Raw genomic sequence first — 22,374 nt, forward strand, 5'->3', positions numbered from 1 at the left:
GTCTCCTCAAGAATGAGGAAGAAGGTGGTCTTTTTCCCCTCCCCACTTTTCCTTTGATTATAGAAGTGTAGCCCACTAAGTTCTCAGGGCACAGCACCCTTTCGCTAGCCTGCTTGTAAGCCTCAGAAGTGTCCTATTCTAATAAATCACTTCTTATTTATCACTTTGCCTCTCACTGAATTCTTTCTTTGCTGAGCCATAAAGAACCGGAGCTCCTTGGAGCCCCCCAAAACTGACCTACTTTGTTCCTTTACTCTGTCCCTATCACTGGGAAAACCTTTATATGAAAGCTTCATGTGGCTCTACAAGTCACCACCTCCTAGCCAGTGGATACTGTCTCCTACGAGAGCAACCTTGAGAAATTTGATCCTTAAGCATTCATTATCAATTGTGGGCCAAAGGAGGGGAAACTTACCTAATTGCTGTACACTTGTTGTCATTGAAAACACACACACAAAAAACCCTAACAAACATTATATATTCTATTTGCCAAGTCAGTTTTATGAGTTTTAAAACTTTAATTGAATGTCAGTACTTCATTTTAAAATGTTCTGGACTTTGGTTATAAATCAGCTAGACATATTGCTCTAAATTTCATGAAATTGGGTTACCTAGGATAACAACAGAAGAGCCATACAAGTTTATTGTCTGTTTATTAATTTCTTAGTGATTTGTGATAGCTTAATACAATTGTCTTTAGATCCTAAACATTTTAAGTGTTAATGAATTCAAAAATCAAGAATTATTAATTGAGCAAAATAATCATTGCATTACGTTGAATTTAAAGTTAGGAATGTATGGACAAAATACTAACAAATGAGCATAAGTCAAAAACACCAAAAACAGGAAAACTATATGATTATGATAGTGTTAAATTTTGAAATTACTGTTGTTCAATTTGTTAGAATTGTTCATTTTAATTCATTAATCATTTCCAGAAACGTTGGATTAAAGATTGCAAGGATTGCTTCAAAAGTCTCTAGAGCTAGCTTCTTTGCCACCTGTGTCTTCATTAAAATTTTCCATATAGTCAAAGATAGTGAATCTAGGAAAAATATAAAATAATTACATGTAAATTTAAATGTATACGCATTTGCTAAAATGTTTATTTTAAAAAAATTCTATGTGTTTTGGATACAAATATATGTACATTACATGATAATTATACACGTAAAGTTTTTTAATTTAAAAATAATTGACCACTGTGACAAAGTGAAAGAGCGGCATGGACATATATACACTACCAAACGTGAGGTAGATAGCTAGTGGGAAGCAGCCGCATAGCACAGGGAGATCAGCTCGGTACTTTGTGACCGCCTGGAGGGGTGGGATAGGGAGGGTGGGAGGGAGACGCAAAAGGGAGGGGATATGGAAACATATGTATATGTATAACTGATTAAATTTGTTATAAAGCAAAAAAATAAAATTAAATTAAAAAAATAAATAAATAAATAAATAAATAAAAATAATTGACCAGGTCTTCATGCAAAACTCAGTAAGAAGTATAAGCAATAAACCAGAAAACTAGGAAAAGCACACAAACACAGTCAAAGAATTGTAAATTCATATGAGTGAAGTAGCACTTTCTACATTACACACAAATTATAGAAATTGCTATATGATAGTAGGTTGGAGAAAATAAGAACCTTAATTCATAGTTTTATAACAAAAATGTAAACTCCTGAAAATTTTTTTGAATACCATTTGGCAATATATGACCCATCAACTTGAATACATTTCCTTTCTACACATTTATTGGTAAAATAATAAATTATGGCAAGAAATGTATACATAAAATGCCATTGTTACATTATTGCTACCAGCTTATAACAGAAAATAATGTCCACAGTTATGGTATATTCATTAAAAGAAACACTACATATCATTTAAACAAAGTGGGTTGGATCAATATGTCCTGATACAGAAAAAGCTCCATGAAGATTTTCTAGTAAAAAGTATAGTGCAGAGCAGTGAGTATGATTTCATTTGTACAGACAACATGGGTTTTATTTATTCATTTATTTGCACTGTTTTAAGTATTTTTTAAAATTCAATAAATTTGCACCAAGGACTGATTTTTTAAAATTAGGTGGAAGACCAAGAGATACAAGTGAAGAAAGACTTTGTTTTCATTTGATGTGTCACTTAGACTTTTTAAGTTTGAATATATTACATATACTTAAAAATAAATCAGTAAAATGTACAGCAATTAAAGTGCATTTTAAGTAAAAAGAAAATAAGTTAGAGTTTTAAAAACAGTTTTTGAAAAGAAGAAATGTTTTAGGTTAGATCTGTTACTGTACAAGAGGTAACAGTTTGGCAGTATCCAGAATACTTGGTCCCAGGTATACTTCTTTTTCTTCCTAGGCTCTTTGGGGATAGGAGGATAATGCTTAATTTCCATTAAGAGCTATTTTCATGAACATCCTTTGCTCCTTTCCATGGAGATAAAGCATGTTACCTGATTAATGGGTATGAGCCTTCAGTTCATGCTTTTCAATAGGCTAGAGCTAATCTACTAAAGTCCTAAGATCCAGGAATAGCTCTTTTTCTCTTTTTTCTATCTAGACTAGTGAGGAAGTGACTAGGATACTGACCTATTCTGCAAACTTTCCCTTGGGTGCCCTTTCCCAGGTCTAGAGTAGGGGTATGTCTTAGGGAGAACATTGTTGCTGCATGTCTAAATCATATTCTTCAATTGTTTTCCAGCATTAAAGCTGAGGTTCCATTCACTCATTCCTTTGCTTGTCTTGACTGGTTTTGATTTTGGATAAGGGCAAAAAAAATGTGATATATTGATACTGCACAATTACCAGTACTCATTCCTTGAGGGATTTAACTCATATATATAACACTAGTCATCACTTATATTGGAGGCTGCAAAAACTAATGTCCACAGAGACTAGGAAGGTAACATAAATGTTTGAGATTAGATAAATATAGAAAATTAGTAGTGGGAGTTGTGCACGGTACAGCTGTGCACCCAAGGATTGCTGTGTCCATGAGACGCTGTTCACTGGGGCCAGGTGTTTGCAGACCTGGCCATGTGAAAAACCCATGGAGGGAATTCAGGGATCCTGGAATTTCACCTTAAGATAAATCTGGGATGGAGATGAAGAGGGAGAATAATAAAGAGAAAATAAAAAAGAAAATTAGTAGTGATGGTAGCTATAAAAACTATTTCAAGGAGAGGCAGTTCCTATTCAACTTCAGGAACTTGGTGACATGCAGAAATATGGCCCCACCATACCCTGCATTATAATGTTTTTAGGAGAGTCTCAGAAATTTAGATTTTCATGAAATTTATCATTATTATATTTTCACAAATAATTTGATATTTTAAATATATTTGTAGAGCAAACAAAAATGCCTTGATCCATTATTGGGCCAGTGGTTTGCAAACTCTAATAATCTCCAAAATACTTTTCAATCCTAGATGCTTCCTTATTGATTTTCTCCCTGGATGATCTATCTATTGATATGTTGAAGTCCCCTAGTATTATTTTTTTGCTATTTATTTCTCCCTTCAGTTCTGTTAATACGTGCTTTATATATTTAGGTCCTCCTATGTTGGGTGCATAAATATTTACAAATGTTGTATCCTCCTGTGGAATTGAACCTTTATTATTATATACTGATCCTGTTTGTCTCTTCTTACAATGTTTGTCTTAAAGTCTATTTTTTCTGATATAAGTGTAGCTACCTGAGCTTTCTTTTGGTTTCCATTTGCATGGGATATCTTTTTCCAACCCTTCACTTTCAGTCTGAGTTTCCTTAAAGCTGAGGTGAGTCTCTTGGAGGCAGCATGCAGTTGGGTCTTACCTTTTATCCATTCAGCCATTCTATGTCTTTTGATTGGAGAATTTAGTCCATTGACAGTAAAGTAATTATTGATAGGTATGGACTTATTGCCATTTTGTTCATTGTTTCTGGTTGTTTTATAATTCCTTTGTGCTTTTCTTCTTTTCTTGCTCTCTTTCTATGTGACTGATGATTTTCTGTAGGGTATGCTTAGATTCCTTTCTCTTTACCTTTTTTTGTATCTACTATAGATTTTTGCTTTGTGGTTACCATGAGACTTAACATAAAATGTTATATTTATAACAGTCTACTTTAAGCCTACAACTTAAGTTTGAAGACATTCTAAAGTTCTACATTTTTACTCTCATGCCCCACCCCCCAAGTTTTATGTTCTGTGTCACAATTGACATCTCTTGTCTTATGTACCCATTAACAAGTAATTGAAGTTATAGTTATTTTTAGTCTTTAGTCTTTTAATCTTCATACTAGATTCATAAATGATTAACCCACCACCATTACAACATTAGATTATTCTGAATTTAACTGTATTTTACCTTTATCAATGAGACATATTTTATATGTTTTCCTGTTACTAATTAGCACCCTTTGTTTCAGCTTTAAAAAGTCCCTTTAACATTTCTTATAAGGCTGCTTCATGGTGTTGAACTCCAGCTTTTGCTTTTCTTCAAAGAGCTGCCTTCAATTCTGACAAACAGCTTTGCCAGGTAGAGCATTATTGTTTGGCATGTTTTTTCTTTCAGCGCTTTGAATATATTGTGCCACTCTCTCTGGCCTGCAAAGCTCCTGCTGAAAAACCTGCTGACAGTCTTATGGAGGTTCCCTTCTACATAATTTGTTTTTCTTCTGTTATTTTTAAGAGTCTCTCCTTGTCTTTAACTTTTGATAATTTAATTATAATGTGTCTTGGTGTGGGTCTCCTTAGGTTCATTTTATTTGGAACTTAAGCTATCTTTACTCTGTTTAATTTTTTTTTTTTTTTTTTTTTTTTTTGGTCACACTGGGATCTTAGTTCTCCGACCAGGGGTCAAATCCACCCCTCTATTGAATTTTTCAGTTCAGTTATTGTATTCTTCAGCTCTGTGATTTCTGTCTGGTATTTTCTCTGTGTCAAATTTTTTTACTTTTACTTTTTTACTTTACAATGTTCATGCATTGTCCTCCTGACCCCAGTGAGCATTTCATGACCAATATTTTGAACTCTTTATCAGGTAATCACTTATCTCTGTTTCATTAGGGTTTTCTTCTGAGGTGTTATCTTGTTCTTTCATTTGGAACATACTCCTTTTTTCTTCACATTTCTTGACTCTCTGTGTTGATTTCTGTGCATTGTATAAAACAGCCATCCCTCTCTGCCTTGAAGGAGTGGCCTTGTATAGGACATGAAATTTATCATTTAACCCTGACCCAGCTCTTGGTTGTTTCTCAATCTTTGTGATTGTCTAAGCAATTTTTTTTGTTCTTAGTGTCTCCCAGTAATTGAGGGTGTGCCAAGACCTGTCAGTGTCCCAAAGGGGAGGATCTCAGGAAGCACCTAGATGTAGGCTGATTGTAAGCTGGATCCTCAGGCTATAGCTTTTGTTTGTTACAGTCCTGTGGAACCCATGAACTTAAACTCTGCTGGAGACTGCAGCCAGGCACTCAAGGGGTATCCCCTGCATGGCAGCTGTAAAAAAGTGGGGCACCAAATGTGTGCACAAGTTCCTTTCCAGGATATATCAGCAATCTGGAGTGAGACAGAGGAAGAGTGTGAAGATGGCACCCAATGGGATTCCAGTCTCTGGAGAATATTGTAGCTAGCCCCTTGATGTGCATTAAATTAGAAGACTGCCGTTCAGTCTGCAGCTATTAAGATAAGCAAATAGGCCTCTTTCATGGAAAGACTGGGCCCATTTCAGTCTGCTGCCTCTGCTTTGGGCTCTGAGGGGCTTGCCACAGTGAGTTTGCACAAGCCCTTTGAGAAGTATCTCTTAGTTCACTTTAGCCTCCTGGGTCTCATGGATGCAATCCCTGTTGCCTTTCAAAGCTAGATGTGGGCTTCCCTGGTGGCGCAGTGGTTGAGAGTCCGCCTGCCGAGACAGGGGACGCGGGTTCGTGCCCCGGTCCAGGAGGATCCCACATGCTGCGGAGCAGCTGGGCCCGTGAGCCATGGCTGCTGAGCTTACGCTTCCGGAGCCTGTGCTCCGCAACGGGAGAGGCCACAACAGTGAGAGGCCCTCGTACCGCAAAAAAAAAAAAAAAAAAAAAAAAAAAAAGCTAGTTGTTTTGGCGGCCCATCTCTCAGGTGGAAGTCTTAAAAGTTGAGATGCCAGATCCAAACCCTCCACTACTCAGGGAGAATCTGGGAGTTGTAAGATCCCTCCGAGGCATGTGTCACTGTGCCAGGGGTGGGGTTTATAGCACAGATACTCCTTCCTGTTTCAATGTGGGATTTTTTTCTCATTCGCCTGATGTGTAGGAGTCTCTCAGCTAGTTTCTGGATCCTTTCCAGAAGGAATTGTTTTGTATGTAGCCCTAGATTAGGTGTGTCTATTGAAAGAGGTAAGCTCAGGAGCCTCCTATGTTGCTATCTGAATTGAAGCTTTTGAGATGCCCAAGCTCATTTTCTCCCACTTCTTCACTCATCACACTTCAGCAAACAGTTGTCCCCATTCAAAGAAAGGAGGATGAGGCAATGACCTTCTTGGTCAGGATGGGGCAGTGAAGGGGTCAGCTGGCCTCAGCCTTGAAACGTAAAGTTTAATAAGTTTTTAAAGCACTTTGAATTTCATTACCTTGAATCTAGCTTCTGACAGATTTGAACCTTCACTCAGTCTTCACTGTTTATTTTCAATATCACCCATAAAAAAACAAAAAACCTATGCAAGCTTTCTTTTCTTACTGCTTATTTATTACCTAATATTATTTCTCAGCTTTAATATGAGTTCTCTAGTGTTAGAATATGTGTAGTCAAGGATTAAAAGCTGATGCCACTGAAGATGGAAAGGTTGTTGAGAATTTTACATAATTAGAAACTAAAAAACTCCTCCATGCCAATTCTTATCATCAGTGAAAATGTTAAAGAGCTAACCTGAGGCCTGAAAAGTTTGATTTTACTTATTTATTCATATGTATTTAACTCAGGTTCCTTGTGAAGAACATCATAAAATACTTCTGGAGACTAAAAAGTGTTAAATGATACTTTGAAAGTATTTTTGTGAAAGTAAATATGTATTTCTACTGAATTAATTTAAAATGTTCATTTTTAAATGTCACTATTTGTATTTTAATTATGCTTTGTTTTTAATATATGTTTTCCCTATCCTCTGCTTATTTGGAAATTCCAAGGCCTTTGGCACTGTTACTGAAGTCTGAGTGTCAGTGGGAGTGTGGAGAGTGGTTGGCCATGATAATAATGGATAGATAATAGTAAATGCCTTATTATGTGATATCTAAACAATTATGCTATCAAGGTTTATTTTTTTTAAATCAGTAGTTTTCAATATTTAATCACAAATTTTTTTCTTGTGAGAGTAACTCAAAACCACACATTAAATCCAAAGCTAAATTTCAATAAAATTGAATCTTTTAATAAAATATTGTAGCATGGGCCTTCCAAGCTTTCAAGGACTTTCAACTCTTGACTCAGTTCTTTACCCTTTGCATCTTAACAGGTAAGAGCCAGCTTATACCATCCAGGCCTAGAATGCAATTATACTATGTAATAATTTGGCAGAGATGGCTAGGCGACTCCTAAAATTCATGCATCTCCTTTCATGGTGTAGATTTGTCACACAAGAGTGGTTCCTGGGCAACAATTTAATTCCTTAGCCCCCTTTGTGTACAGATATGGGACAATGTGACTATTTCATACCAATAGAGTATGAGATGAAGTGAGAGAAATATCCAGGCTTTCTCCAACACTATAGTGTCTTTCTGCTGGTGAAATGTGAATAATGTAGAGGCCAGGGGCTGGAAGAACCACAGATGTAAGGATCTTCAGTCTGCTACTCATTGTGTGAAGGAAAGCTGCCACGGACTGAGAACACTGCCCTGGAACCATTACTGGAGCAAGAAAAGACTTCAGTTGCATGAAGCCCCTAAGACGTTTGGGTTTTTTACTCTACTTAATGCAAATAAGAGTTCAAAAACTTATAGTTTAATGTTTACTTTGCTTTTATGTCTTTTAAATCTTTCAGATTCTTTTTTTGTTTTTAAAATACTAATATTTTAATTATGTTTTAAGTTTGGTTCACTGCATAAGAGCATGTCTGGAAAATTAGGATGATGTAGTAATTCAAACTTGCAATTAAAGATTTCTTCTGGTTTTCACTCTGCTAGGAAACCCTACAATTGAGGGGCTGAAGCAGAATACTTCTGCCATGACTAGTAAGGCTGGATGGAGGGAACTCACATAAGTCAGTTTGCTAGTTTTCTCATTAATCACGGCAGGTTTTCTTATTTTTTTTCTAAATCTGAGAGTGATATTAAGGTTTTTCTTTAAAAAAATACTATAACAACAACAACAAAAAAGAATATATCTGGGTTTGTAGATTAATGAAGTACACAAAGTAGTCTGGTAGTTTCATGGGTAAATAAGGACCTGTATGATCAGGCCCCATAAGATGGCTGCTCTCTTGCTGTCTGTGTATGCCTTGCTCCACCCAGCACTGCCTTACCCTTAATTTATGTGCATGATTGCCTCCCCCTCCTAAGCTGAAACTTTAATCAGTAACTACCTTCGTGATCAGCTCAACCCTCAGCTAATGATTGTTCTAGTCCTCGGACCAGAACGGCTCCAGTATGTTGGGTACTCAATAGGAAACAGTGGCCCTTGCAAGTTTCTAACCCAAAGAGCTGAGGGGAGGCATATTCCAACAATCCCCCTGGAAACCAAGGAGCCCTTCTGATGTCACGTCCCTTATAACTGATAGCCTCCTCCTCCCCTGTGTAGCAAAGGTTGTTACTGTGTCCTGCCGGCTATTGGCTGTACCACCGTAGGGTGTTGCTCCAGTCCCTTTGCCTCTGACTTCATAAGATTTCCTGTCCAATAAATGGCTGACGTCTCTGTAGCTGACATGGCTGGGCTGTTGCAAGGATTGCAGGACTGTGGGGTGCAGTCTAACAGGACCCATAAGAAAGGACAAGCCATGAATGCAAGGACCAAAATGTGTGTGATGGATACCCTTAAGAAACCATGACTTTCTTTGAGAGTATGTGCTTTAACAACTTATATCTCTGATAATCATTATTTCTTCTTTTATCTATTCAACACAATATTGATTTTCTTTAAGGTATTGTTTATAAGGCCTTTACCTGTAGCGTTATCCACTTCATGAAGAAGATTTAGACCAAGCAGGACTGCGTTCTGAAAGTCAGTAAAGTCACTGATGAAGGGGGCTTTATCCCCATCAACAAGCACTCGTGGTGGCAGGCCCTTCTGGAACTCAGATACTCGAATAAAGGTTGTAGGAAAGCAGGCTGCAGCTAAATAGTCCAAAGCCACACACCAATCTCTTCCAAAATCTGCTTCTGGTTTAGAATAATATTCTAACCTAAAAGACAAGTGGAAACATGTACAATTATAACTACTCCACTCAGAATTTCAGCCTCGTCATTTTCTAGGAAAGATCACCTTCTGCCAACAAACTAAGAATGTAGCTTTTAGTTTTAGAATGTGATGGCTTGAGTGCCTGCCTTTGAAGATATAACTAATTAAAATTTTAAATTTGGAAAGGACCATCCCATCACTTGTTTATATTTTATTTTGAGTTTTTTATCTCTATTAACCAGATACCTTATACCTTGGGAATCATATAACCAGGTGTTAGACTATGACTAAGTAGTAGAAATGTGCAGATAAAAATCAAAGTTTCCAAGGTAAAATCTCTGCTAGACTCAGGCAGCCTTAGTAAAACTGTTGATTTCCTAGGGTCAGGAGACCCCTAAAACACTGAGCACCCTAGAGAGACAGATGTCTGTTTTTCTGGTCTGATTTTCTGAATACATGGGTTTTTTTCTAGTGGAGGAAATCTGCCGGGAAACCAAACTCTCACCTATTTGGGGAACAAGTTATTACAGTGGAAAGGTTAGGGTGTAGTAATTAGTTTTATAACTATATAATTCATGGCTCCTGTCCCCACCCACTGCTGAACAACTTGCAGGTTTTGAATGAAGTTGTTCCCCCTGAAACACTGTCTACTCCCTGCTTTGCTCACCAGCTACATTCTCTTTTAAGTCTCATCATAGGTGTCACCTCCTTCACAAAGTCTGCCATCCCACCTGAGGTGGAATCAACTATTTCCTACTCCACTATATTCCCAAAGCACTATATTACTCATATATTTAAAAGTTTGTTTTCTCATTAGATTATATTCAATTTTCTAGTAATTAAGTTATATTCTAATTTTTCTGTTTCCAAAGTACATATGCAGGGTCTATTAAACAGAAAACATTTGCATCATGTTTGTCAATGTTAAGCAAATCATAACATAACCCAGAGAAGAAACCTTGCTGTGAAACTTTCACATGCACACAGGCTCCTCCCTGCCTCTCCAGAAGTGGAAGACTGCATACAGTGGACTCTTAATGAGAGAAGAGTTTGGTTTGGATTCACAGTTGACTATTTTTAGTCACCTCACAGCTGATTATGAAGTAAGGATTAAAGGAAATGTGAATTCATAAGGATTTTGACCGATAGCCACATAGCCTAGTAACAATGGGTTAAACAAATTGCAAGGGAGTCAGCAACACTAGGAAAGGGGGAAAGGGATGTGGGCACCAGATCAAGACACAGAGGCCATAGGAGCACAAATGAAATTCAATGGAAGCCTTTCACATTATTCTATTGAATGTGCTATTGAACAATTCAACCAATAAGTCAGTTAAAATATGTCCAAGCAAAAAGAAAAATACACCTTAAAAGGCTCATTTTAATTTAAAATATATTTTAAAACATAAAATATATACATGTACCAGCCAATCTGTGGATCCAGGACCAGAGTTTTATGTAAGTATATGTAGACTACACAGGGTTCAGTATTGTCTCATGTAAAGAAACAACTCCTAGTATTTATTTTTACTTAAAGAAAGTAACTCATGAGGTTTTAAGGAAGTTCCCAGGCTCTACAGATTGTAAACATGGCCTCAATTCTTCAATACTCTCTATGTCCCTGTTTTTTGGCTTGTCATTTTCCAGTGCCCCTTCCCCAGATACACACTACCATGTATAAAATAGATAAATAAGGATTTACTGTATAGCACAGGGGACTATATTCAATATCTTGTAATAAACTATAATGGAAAAGAATAAAAAAGAATATAGATACATATGTATGTATATGTACATATACATGTATATAAATATATATATGTACATGTACATGTATATACATATATATTTATATACATATATTATAAAACCAAATTACCTTGCTGTATACCTAAAGCACAATATTGTCAATCAACTATACTTCAATTAAAAATTAAAAAATATGTATTAGCCCACTTGACACAGCATAAGCTTAAAATGCATTTTCACACTTGGTTTCTCTCTTTTGTATTCTGTCATTACAGTGAAGAACACCCAGGCTTGCCTGATGGAGAACGAGAGACAGGTGGAGCAGAGGTGAACTTTCCCACTCACCCCTGTGGGGCCGGTAAAAATCAGCCAACATGACATGAGCCCAGGAAAGATCCGCAGAGCTGCCCAGCTAAGCCTCAGGCACGTGAGCAATCAACGCTTACTGTCATATGACGCTGAGGGTTAATGGCTGTTTATTGTGCCTCACATTCGTGTGAGAAAGACTGGATGCAATACAGGGCCACACATCTAATTAATTGCAGAGTCAGGACTGAAACCCTAGCAACTTGGCTTTAAAGTTCATGTTCTTTACAACTGCCCTCTACTGCCTCTTGTGATGATGATAGTTAAGCATGATGCACAGATAGATTTAATCCCCAAAATTACCCTATGTAGTATGTACTGTTATTATTACAAATTCAAAGATGAGAAAACTGAGTTTATCACTGTTTGGATTGCTCAAATTTAATACCTAGTTGTTGAAACCAATAGGTAAAGGAGGACATAGGCTGTGAACCTGCTAATCAGGTGATTTATTTACCTTACTGGATGATGGAGTTCGTGAGACAGACAACAACCAGTGGACTATGAGGTACCCAACATTCTTGCCTGGATTTAAAAATTTGCTTGTATAAGGCCAGTGAGCCCTGATTTTGGTTGTTGTTGTTGTTCCTGTTTTATACTATACCCAGATTTCTAGCCCCATACTTCACTCTTGGGGATTGACTCCACCCCCTAAATAGTGTCTGTAATCATTGATTTTATGCACCAACTTGACTGGGCCACAGGGTGCCCAGATATTTGGTCAAACATTATTTTGGGTATTTCTGTGAGGGTATTTTTGGAAGATATTACCATATAAATCTGTAGACGGAGTAAAGCAACTTGCCCTCTATAATGTGGATAGGCTTCCTCCAATCAGTTGAAATCCTGACTAGAACAAAAACTAATCTTTCAGTGAGTAAGAGAGAATTCTCTTGGCTGATGGCCTTCAAGCTGAGACATAGGCTCTTCCTGGTTCTATAGCAGCTGCAGCCTTTTTACTTGAACTGGACATTGGCTTTGCAAATTATAGATTTGCCACCCTCCATAGTCATAGGAGCCAGTTCCTAATAAAAAATCTATATCTATCTATCATCTATCTATAAATCTATCATCTCCTATTGGGTTTGTCTCTGTGAAGAACACTAACTAATACAGTGCTATTCACATCTTAACACAAATCATTCTTACACTCTCAAATCTAGTTGTATAATACTTCTAAGTGTACCTGTGGAGTAGCTTGATAATCTTCTAGGCTATTTTGTATGCAAACCCTGATGCTACTTAATTTTCTTCCCCAAGTATGTAGCTACCATATTATGTGCCTATGATTAAAAAAAACAGTGATAATTTCTTTTCTTTTTTTTTTTTAATAGAGAGAAATTGGTTGTATGTTTTTTTGGTTGTTTGGTTGGTTAGCTGGTTGGTTGGTTGGTTCATTGGTTGGTTGGTTGGTTGGTACAAGATTTTTTTCTCAAATTTTTGCCCCTTCTTCATAAAACAATTTTTAAGCCTGATCATACTAAGATAATCACACATCATCATTAAAATCCCTAATGATTAAATATAACATTTAATAGGAAGATTGATATTAGAAAATGAATAAAAAGGCATAAATAAGATGAAAAATTATTTGCCATATTAAGTAGAAATAACTTGGGATCCATTCTTACCTATCTTCAAAAATTTTGTAAGCATCTTTCAAGGATGAGAGATGTGCATCCCACAAGTACTTCAACAAGTCATCAAAGCTACTAGAAGGTGACTGCAAATGCTATATTAAAGAGAAGAAATTTATTCATATTTGAGCAACTATAACAATTCTCTGCAATTTAATTTTGTTCACATTTACAATTTAGCAATATTCTACATGACAGGAAAATTTTGTTTCTATGGATTAATTTGTGTAAGCCATTAGTGACTAACACTCTGTAAAGACTATAATAATTATCTATTATTAGTAGTAATATTGAGTGCATCTATAAGAGATGAACTGCATGTGTTTTCCCAAAAGTCAGCATTTTATACTGACCAAGAGAACTTTACTTTTTGTTTATCAGTAGTTTTTCTGCTACCATAGTTGAAATTACCACAAAAGTTTAACATTAAGAAAAGGGGGAGGGCTTCCCTGGTGGCGCAGTGGTTGAGAGTCCACCTGCCGTTGCAGGGGACGCGGGTTTGTGCCCCGGTCAGGGAAGATCCCACATGCCGCGGAGCAGCTGGGCCCATGAGCCATGGCCGCTGAGCCTGCACATCCGGGGCCTGTGCTCCGCAACGGGAGAGGCCACAAAAGTGAGAGGCCCACGTACCGCAAAAAAAAAAGGGGGGGGGAGGGGAATTACCAGAATATTTAATTTAATCACATCTTTAAAAATGAACTAATAATCTATAGAACTAGTAAATTTGTCTTTTAGCATTGATTTTGGTTCATGACGGTGCTTAACCAATGTATTTTATTTTGGTCACTGAATATTTGGTTTTGATTGCCACATAATTGTTTAGATATACCTATTTGTGACCACTTATCAAATCACTTGAAATAAGTTAATTGACTATTCTAAAACCAACTCCATAATCATATTTCTCCCAAGTGTTATTGCTCAGTTGACTTGAAGGTTCAATTTACCAGAATAATCTTTTCATTCAGTGAGATATCCTATGTGCTCTCACATTTATGTATGGCTTATTTAGGGTGAGAAGAGTGGATAGATTTTCTATTAATGCTGCATTGGTTCAGAGGGTGTAAATGACATGTAATGCCCTGCTGTAATGTAATGACATTAATATAACTGGCATAAAATTTTACATTTTTATAGCATGTAATGCACACAAAAACCTAAACAGAAAGCATTATACAAAAAAAAAAAGAAAAGAAATTATCTTACCACCTCCTAAGAGAATAAATTATAAAACTTAATAAAGGCACCTTGTAAAGGGCATTCCACTTGTTCATCGTCTTAGGAAAGGATGACTGACAACTAGAAATATTAAGACAAAACTTTGTCTGGTCCTTAGGTGGTGGCAAAAGCAGGACTTGATCTGATGATATCCCCATTATGCCAGAATCAACCGCAGCAAGGAAGGGTAGTGCACATAGAAAGTAATTTATATCTGTAATTGCAAAACACTTATTATTACCACAAGTGCTAACAAATGTGATAGAGGATATTTTAAAGTAATCTGTAAACCATTAAGCAAAAACTCACAGATCCAGGAACATGAAAAAAAGTCACTGCAAAATATTGAGAATCTCCCTAAGGATCATATTACATAACTTTAACATGTTTCTGTTAATAACCCTACAATTAGAAATGAATATGGGTTAAAATAGTTGACTACAATATTTTAAAACAAAAAGTAATTTTAATGAATTTGGTACCATTCAGTTTTCAAAGCATTATGTAAAAATGGAAGAAAGATATCTACTTGTGCACAGAGTGATACAACACCTCTAGCTGAGGTTTTACCATGAAATGTGATTTTTTTCTAAATTATCTTAATATGGTTATAGTATTGATATTTTGTATTTTATTTAACCAAGTTTAATGTGCAACCATGATGTCACAAAGTCCTTGTCTTACATTAGGTCTTTAAAGCAAAAATGTTGGGTAAGTGTTGGCAATAGATCTTTGGATAATTAAATTAACACTGAATTAAGATTTTTAAAATTTCTCTCTAAACGGAACCTATTCCAGCAAATTTAGACATCATGATATAGTTGACTATAAAGCTTGTTGTACTGATTCCCACTGGTGATGCAGAACATTTTTCATCATAGACATGTATTTTGAATGCAGTCCTATGCCCCAGGGTAGCAGGCTTACACTCCAAACTATGGAGTCCATGTGAGACAGAAGAAGCTTGAATTCTAGATCTGTAGTCATGACTATCTGTGAGTCTTTGAAAAGACTCCAGTGGTATCCTATGAGAAAAATAGGTAAAGGTGTATATGATGGGTGTCACTGCAAGAAAGTGAAATTTAATGTGACTTGGTTTCTAATTATTGGGAAATATCTCTAAGAAAGTGTGTGTAAATTAATTTCACTACTAAAACATAAAATAAAGTTAAAGAATTAGAAACTACCTTCTAATTAGTTTAGTATTAAATATCCGACAGAGGCCTTAGATTACTGATTGATAGAACAATTTGTGGTAGATTAATCTCTGACATTTTTTTGAGTTTCAAAGTTAAACACATTTTATCTGAGCAAAATGAGGAGAAAGCATCATTTTCTTGTCCTCTCCTTTCTCATCCTGCCTCGTCCTTGGAAACCCTCTGGCCTGTGGGACCTCCCGTCTAACCGCCAGTGCTGGCCATTCAAAGGCCGTCGTCCTTTGCTGTTCCTCAATTCAGTCCCCGTGTGAAATATGTCCTAAGGAATCATTATTAAAATTGTGGCCATAAATCCTAGAATGTGACATAAAGGCCACAAGGTACATGATGAAGTAAATTCCTTTTTACAGAGGAATAGTGCTGTTTTTGTTTTTGTCTCTGTCCCTCAGATTTTAGGTTGAATGTTTTCTTTGCGGGAAGGTTATTACCTATTTTGCTATTATATGAACATACCAGCCCACCAACTGTCCACAGAGATGCACAAACGATCTCCAGATTCATAGCCACAGTCTGTCCTTCGGCTGGGATCAACTAATCTGCCTAGGAGAGAGAGTATGCACAGATTATTTATTATGCACATTTTGAAGCTGGTAATAATCGTTCCTTACCTAGGCACAGTTTGTTTGCAAAGATGCACAAACATTTTTCTTTTGATGACTTGTGTTTATCTTCCTATCACTCTTCACCCTTCATTTCCCATCTCAGAACCAATTTCTATTCCTTGATCTAACATCACCGCAGTATTCCACTTTTGGATTATCTGTTTTGAATATTATTTGCTTTTGTAATTATTCTCCTTTTCCTAACCTAATCGTTCTCAAAGCAATGATTGATAAAGAACTTGTTAATGCTGTTAACCTGCATGAATATTACAAGTGTGAGTTTTCCTAATTGATTATTCCTCAGACTGCACACGCACGTGAGTGTGCACACACACCTGCACTCAGTCACATATACCTATGCCATGCTATTTCCAGGCTCTGTTCTGTAGCTTAATTTTCCATATTATTAAATCAGAATAGAATTTCTGGTGGTGGACCTAGACATTGATATTTTTAAAAACTAGATATTTGTTTTCAACCTGCAGCTACATGCGAGAACCTCTGCTTTTGTTCATTCTTTTATACCCTAGTAGATTTTGTTTCTTTTTCCACAGTGAAATTCTGTCCACATTTCAAATCTCAGTTCAAATGCATTCTTTTTTTCTGATTACTCCAGCTGACTCCACTCTGTCCCTTGTTTTGCACTTTAATTTTTAACAAAGAGTTGTTATTTATTGTTCTCTGTTTAATTTCTAATACCTTTTCTGTTTCAGTTGTGTTGTAAGGTCTTTGACGACAGGGAAACTGTCTGCAATACTTACTTATCTGCACCCCACAGCTGCTTTTAGAAAATGCTGGAGACATATAAGCCCATCATTAGATGAGTTTAGTCAGGCTTGATCATAATATGTGAATGGAATGAAAGAATAAGAAAAGCATTCAGCCTCCATCTACCGCCGGCCCCCAGGCCCCGGAGTCTGGCGTGCCTCCCATGGTGGACTGTGTGCTAATGATTTCTCCTGGATCTCTATCTTTTTGACTCTGAGGAAAGCCAGATAAACAGGAGTTGGTTTGAGTCTCAAGACATCACCTGACCAAAGGTGCATGAATTGCCAACTTCAGTAGCTCCTGTATGTGACTCCCCCTCAGATCTTAGATAAACCTTAATCTTCTCCCTATATTTTTTCCATCAGAACAGAACAAATTTCCTTATTGGTGGTATTACCAGTATGGAGGAAGGAGGCACCACCACTCTGTTTCATGAGCTTCTCCATCAGCCAAAATATCTTATCATTTGTGAGTCTTTGGCCCAAACATATCTTCTAACTAAACACTAGAATGTATTTTATTTTTGAAAGGAATCAATCTTTTGCAGAGAAACATCCTCAGGAACAAGGTGCCACTCCTGCTTCTCTCCATCTCCATGTATAGGTTATCATAGTTAGAACTTTACAAAATTCAAACTAATTTGACATCACCTTCTGCTTTTAATCCATATCTCCTTGACTGTTTTGTTCATCCCAGTGCTTAGAATAGAGTCTGGCACCTAGTAGGAGTTCAATAAATATTTGTAGAATGCCCAATAGGTTGGATATGAAGTCTTTTTGTGTTTGGCAACTATGCCATATGCCCCATTGCAGTTTCTAGTCAAAACAGGCAACACAGAAAGATTGATGGAGGAGAAGGAGAAGCAGTAGAAAAATAATGGTTATGAGGGGAAAAGAGGAAAAAGAAAAGAATCGATTTTCAAAGACATGCTATGGTGTATACAGAGTTCCATTTCCCAATTACAACATGGTTATATTGGAAGATCATTAGAATAAAAACAAGGGCCATTCTTACCTGTAGTATATTGCCAGCCATGCTGCAAAGGCAATCCCCATAAAAAATTTTGTTCATTATCTGGTTCAAATTTCTCAAAATAACTGGCTGTTTTGTTCAAGAGGATTTTATACATCCCCATTCTCTTAGAGTATACCCAGGGTTCAATAACATACTTCCCATTCTCCACCCTGTAGTCACTGAACTGACCAGGACTCTCATCCCACAGGGGGGGATACAGATCTGAGAGACTGAAAGCTCCTGCTAAAGAAACAGAAATGCAACCAACTAGTGCACAGGCCCAGGGAGGAAGGAAAGCCATCATGCCAGAGCTGGGGGTGGAGATTGTGGCAGAGCTTTTATTGGGAAGTGGAGGAAGAAGTCATGGTATTTGCTTATATCCTAGCATATCAAATCTCTGTTCTTTTTCCTGGAGATGATAGTCCTTCCCTGGGAAAGTCTTACCAGTGAAAACAGGCTGCTTCCCCATGTAAAGAGAGCAAACTAGAGGATACCAGAAGGGAGAGGGAAGGGAAGGGGGGCAGTTCGAGGTAGAGAATTAAGAGATACAAACTACTATGTATAAAATAAGTGATCAACAAGATCATATTATACAGCACTATATATATATAAATATAGCTATTATTTTGTAATAAATTTAAATAGAGTATAATCCATAAAAATGTTGAATCACTATGTTGTATACCTGAAACTAATATAATATTGTACATCAACTATACTTCAATTTAAAAAAAGAAAATGAAAAAAATGGGCTTCCCTTGTTTAATAACATCATCAATATGTTATTCACATGACAATTGAAAAAAGCTGTTGAAAATTTTAATGTTGAATGAGTCAATATTTTAAACACTTTTAGGAAACTGCTACTATATTTACATTGTCCTTTAATGCCTATGAAGTTAAGCACACTCCTACACATCTGTCTTGACCTTATTCATCTAGAAATATAAAGACATGGAATTTACTTGTCTTTGCAGAAAAGAGTTTACATAGCAAACCTGAGATTGCTATTATAAGAAAAACCTGCTGACAAGGTTGACCCTTGGCTGGCATTTGTGTACTTGACTCTCAAAGTTCCCAATCTACAGCTAAGTGACAAGGTGATTAACTCTACCTAGACTGTGCAAACAATAAGGTATGTGTGAAACACCTGCTTCCTTGTAGAGTCTGGAATTTTCATATGTGACCAGCCCCCTAGTAAACCAGAGGATGCCTATGTGACTAGCCCCCCATAAACATCTTGGGCACTGAGCTTTTAATGGGCATCCCTGGGTGGAAACATCACACATATGTTGCTGCATGTTTGTTGCTGGGCAGAAAGTGTGCTCTGTGTCACCTCTCACGGGAGGGAGAGAGCATACCTGGAAACCTACACATGCATTCCTCTAGACTCTGCCTGTGTCTTTTCCCTTAGGGTTCAGCTGCATATCCTACTACATCACTGTAGAGAATCTTATCCCTGAGTATAACTACATGCTGAGTCCTGTGAGTACTTCTAGAGAATGTTTGATTATAGGTCCCTGATGGAAAACCTTCAGATGCCCATTAGTTTATCTCTCACCAAAGACTAAGAAAAAACTTTTTATACATTTAGTAAGTATGTTTATTGAATATGAAAACTACTAGCTCCCATACTGAATCACATATCTCTAGATTCCAGAGGGAAAGACAAAGTCTAACCGATTCTAATTTCAGGTGTAATTTTCAACTAATATAAAAAAAAATTCCTGGTGATTACAATTTCATTATAAAGGAATGGAATCCTCTAAAAGGGCTGAGTTTTCTCCATGCAAAAGCTATTCAACTAGTGTTTGGGGGGGTAATGTATGTGAAATTGATATATTGGCTAACATATAAAATAGTTGAATTTTGGAACTCCTGCATCAGAACCTAAAGAATAACTGAGGTTAGGATGGCCTGTAATATTATAGATAAAGCTACAGACACCTTCCAGGAGTTCCCAAGCCTAAATTATGATTTAAAAATATATCACATATGATATTAGAGTACTTCCTTCTCAAAAAAAGCTTTAATATATTGCACAGTATATATGAATGTTGATATACTAGGATTTATGAAAAATATATGAAAGATCCACTTAATAGAAGTTTCTGTTGCAAGGGAGAAGCTTGAAGTGTGCCTGTGTATCCAGCAGACCAAGCCAGTTTGTTGGCAAAAATTCCTAGTTAATCCCCAATTTTCCTAGTTAATTCCCAATTTTAGTTAGGAACATGGACAACCAGAATTAAGACTACATTTCCAGTATCCCTGGCCCAAGCAACCACGTTACTAATTGCTGGCCACTGGAACATAAATAGATATGGTGCCCACATGTCCCTTACAAGAAGAGGACATGCCACTTCCTTATCCCTTCATCTGTGTTGTGGTTTGGATTGTGAAAGTGATGGCTAAAATTCCATCTCTACACTTATGGACAATGATACTATCTTGGGAATGGTAGAATGCAAGGCTAGATCCCAGAGAACTATGGAGCCATACTTTCATCCTTCTTCTATTCCCCACCCTTGGTCGAAGAGTAAAAAGATTTAGAGTTTTTTGTATGCAAAGCACATGGCTTTATGCTCACAAATGAAGAGTCCTAGTAATCAATAAAATTTTTTGAACTGTCCAAAACAGAAGGTATAGTCAACATTTCTAAAATAAAGTATCCCTACTCCAGTAAAAATTAATTTTAAAAAACAAATAAAATAAAATAAAATAAGGTCCCTAAATATTTAACTGGTTTATACTTAAGAGCATGTAAAATATTTTTATAGTTAATATTTTAATTACACGTGATATATTTATACAAGTGTAATAGTATAGCAGATAGGCTATATTTTTCCTGATTAAATATTCCTTGGTTATACTTTTTGTCTGAAATGGGTAATTATTAACTCCTTTGTAAAATTATCTTTATTCCCTCTACTATGGAATGAAATATAAAGGGAAAAAAGCAAAAACCAAAACCAAAATAAAAAAAAAAAAACCACCAAAACTGCATCTTCTTTGGAACAAGGACATGGATATACTTGAAAATTATACACTGGAAACATATTTAAAACAAAGATGTACCCTGAACTCCTTGACCTGGTATGCAGGTTAAACATTAACTTTTTGTGAGATCTAGAGCCACAAGAGGAGAATATCACTAGAACCCTGTTTGAAACCCCGGAAGAGAAGAAAGTGCGAGATAAATCACATCTACACATGATTTTGGTTACCTAACTCTTACCCCTTGATTGAGGGCACTGTCCCTACAATCTCCACCAGCTTTCTACAAGTCTTATTGGTTATCTCTTTAAATTTTCCTTTTTTAAAAAATTACCTAATTTTAAGAGCTATCACTCCATTCCTGGAACACTGCAAAGTTAGGGTACTGCTGCCCCGAATTCTTGTCCCTCCTGATCCAGTCCATCTTATGCAGTGCATTTAGAATAAGATCTCATGGCACTGTTTTGATCTTGTTATGACACCATTCAAGATATTACTATAGGGCTTCCCTGGTGGCGCAGTGGTTGAGAGTCCACCTGCCGATGCAGGGGACACGGGTTCGTGACCCAGTCTGGGAGGATTCCACATGCCGCGGAGCGGCTGGGCCCGTGAGCCATGGCCGCTGGGTGCGCGTCCGGAGCCTGTGCTCCCCAACGGGAGAGGCTGCGGCAGTGGGGGGCCCGCGTACCGCAAAAAAAAAAAAAAAAAAAGATATTACTATAAACCCTGCTCTCCACTTAACCAAGTCCAGACTACAATGTTTTGATCACCTGTCAGCTTTTCAACCTTATCCAGCTATCTTCGTTACAGAGAAATACCTCATTCACTGTCCCTTTGAATAATCCATTTGCTGTTTTCACACTTTATGTTTGATTGTAGCTTTCTCCTTCTCATCTCCACTTTACCCTATTGTACTTTTTTTTCAATCAGCTCAAGTTCTATTCTCACAAATCTTCCATGATTCAGCACGTTGCTTTGCATGCAATAAGATACACTTTCAGTGGACTTAATTTCATTTGCCTTTAAGAAATGAGATGTATTCTGAATATATTCTGAATAGGCCAATGTAAAAAGAGTTCAGTTACTCTGAAGAGTACAGTACGTAATGTTTCTTTTTTTCCTCTGGATACTTTCAGGAGTTTTCTTTGTTTTCAGCAGTTTGCATATAATATGCTAATTATTTCTTTTAATTTATGTATCCTGTTTGGTGTTTTCTGTACTTCATGGGTTTGTAGTTTTATGTGTATCATTAATTTTGGAAAATTCTGAGTCATTAATATTTCAAATATTTCTTCTGCCCATTCTCTTTTTTCTTTTCTATTTTTCCCTACCTTTAATTCATTTATGTTTTGGTAATTTCCATTCACCTATTTTCAAGTTCACCAATTTTTTTTGCCTCAGCAAGGTATATTAATGAGATATGATATATCTTTCATAGACATTCCTCATCTCTGTTAACA

At 36.7% G+C, this 22,374-nt stretch overlaps 1 protein-coding gene across 1 annotated transcript; it reads right to left on the reverse strand.

Annotated features, from left to right (window-relative positions):
- Window positions 1-911: 911 nt before the first annotated feature.
- Window positions 912-18,221, reverse strand: LOC309811174 (protein LEG1 homolog; the record flags this gene model as incomplete). The annotated part of the gene is made up of 6 exons (XM_082633774.1): window positions 912-1,045; window positions 9,115-9,353; window positions 13,096-13,196; window positions 14,349-14,533; window positions 15,990-16,076; window positions 17,921-18,221. The coding sequence occupies 6 exons, from the start codon at window positions 18,219-18,221 to the stop codon at window positions 912-914; spliced, it is 1,047 nt and encodes a 348-aa protein (XP_082489900.1).
- Between the last annotated feature and the right edge of the window lie 4,153 nt (window positions 18,222-22,374).

The sequence above is a fragment of the Mesoplodon mirus genome (assembly GCF_964341445.2).
Source record: "Mesoplodon mirus genome assembly, chromosome: 10".
Taxonomy (NCBI): Eukaryota; Metazoa; Chordata; class Mammalia; order Artiodactyla; family Ziphiidae; genus Mesoplodon; species Mesoplodon mirus.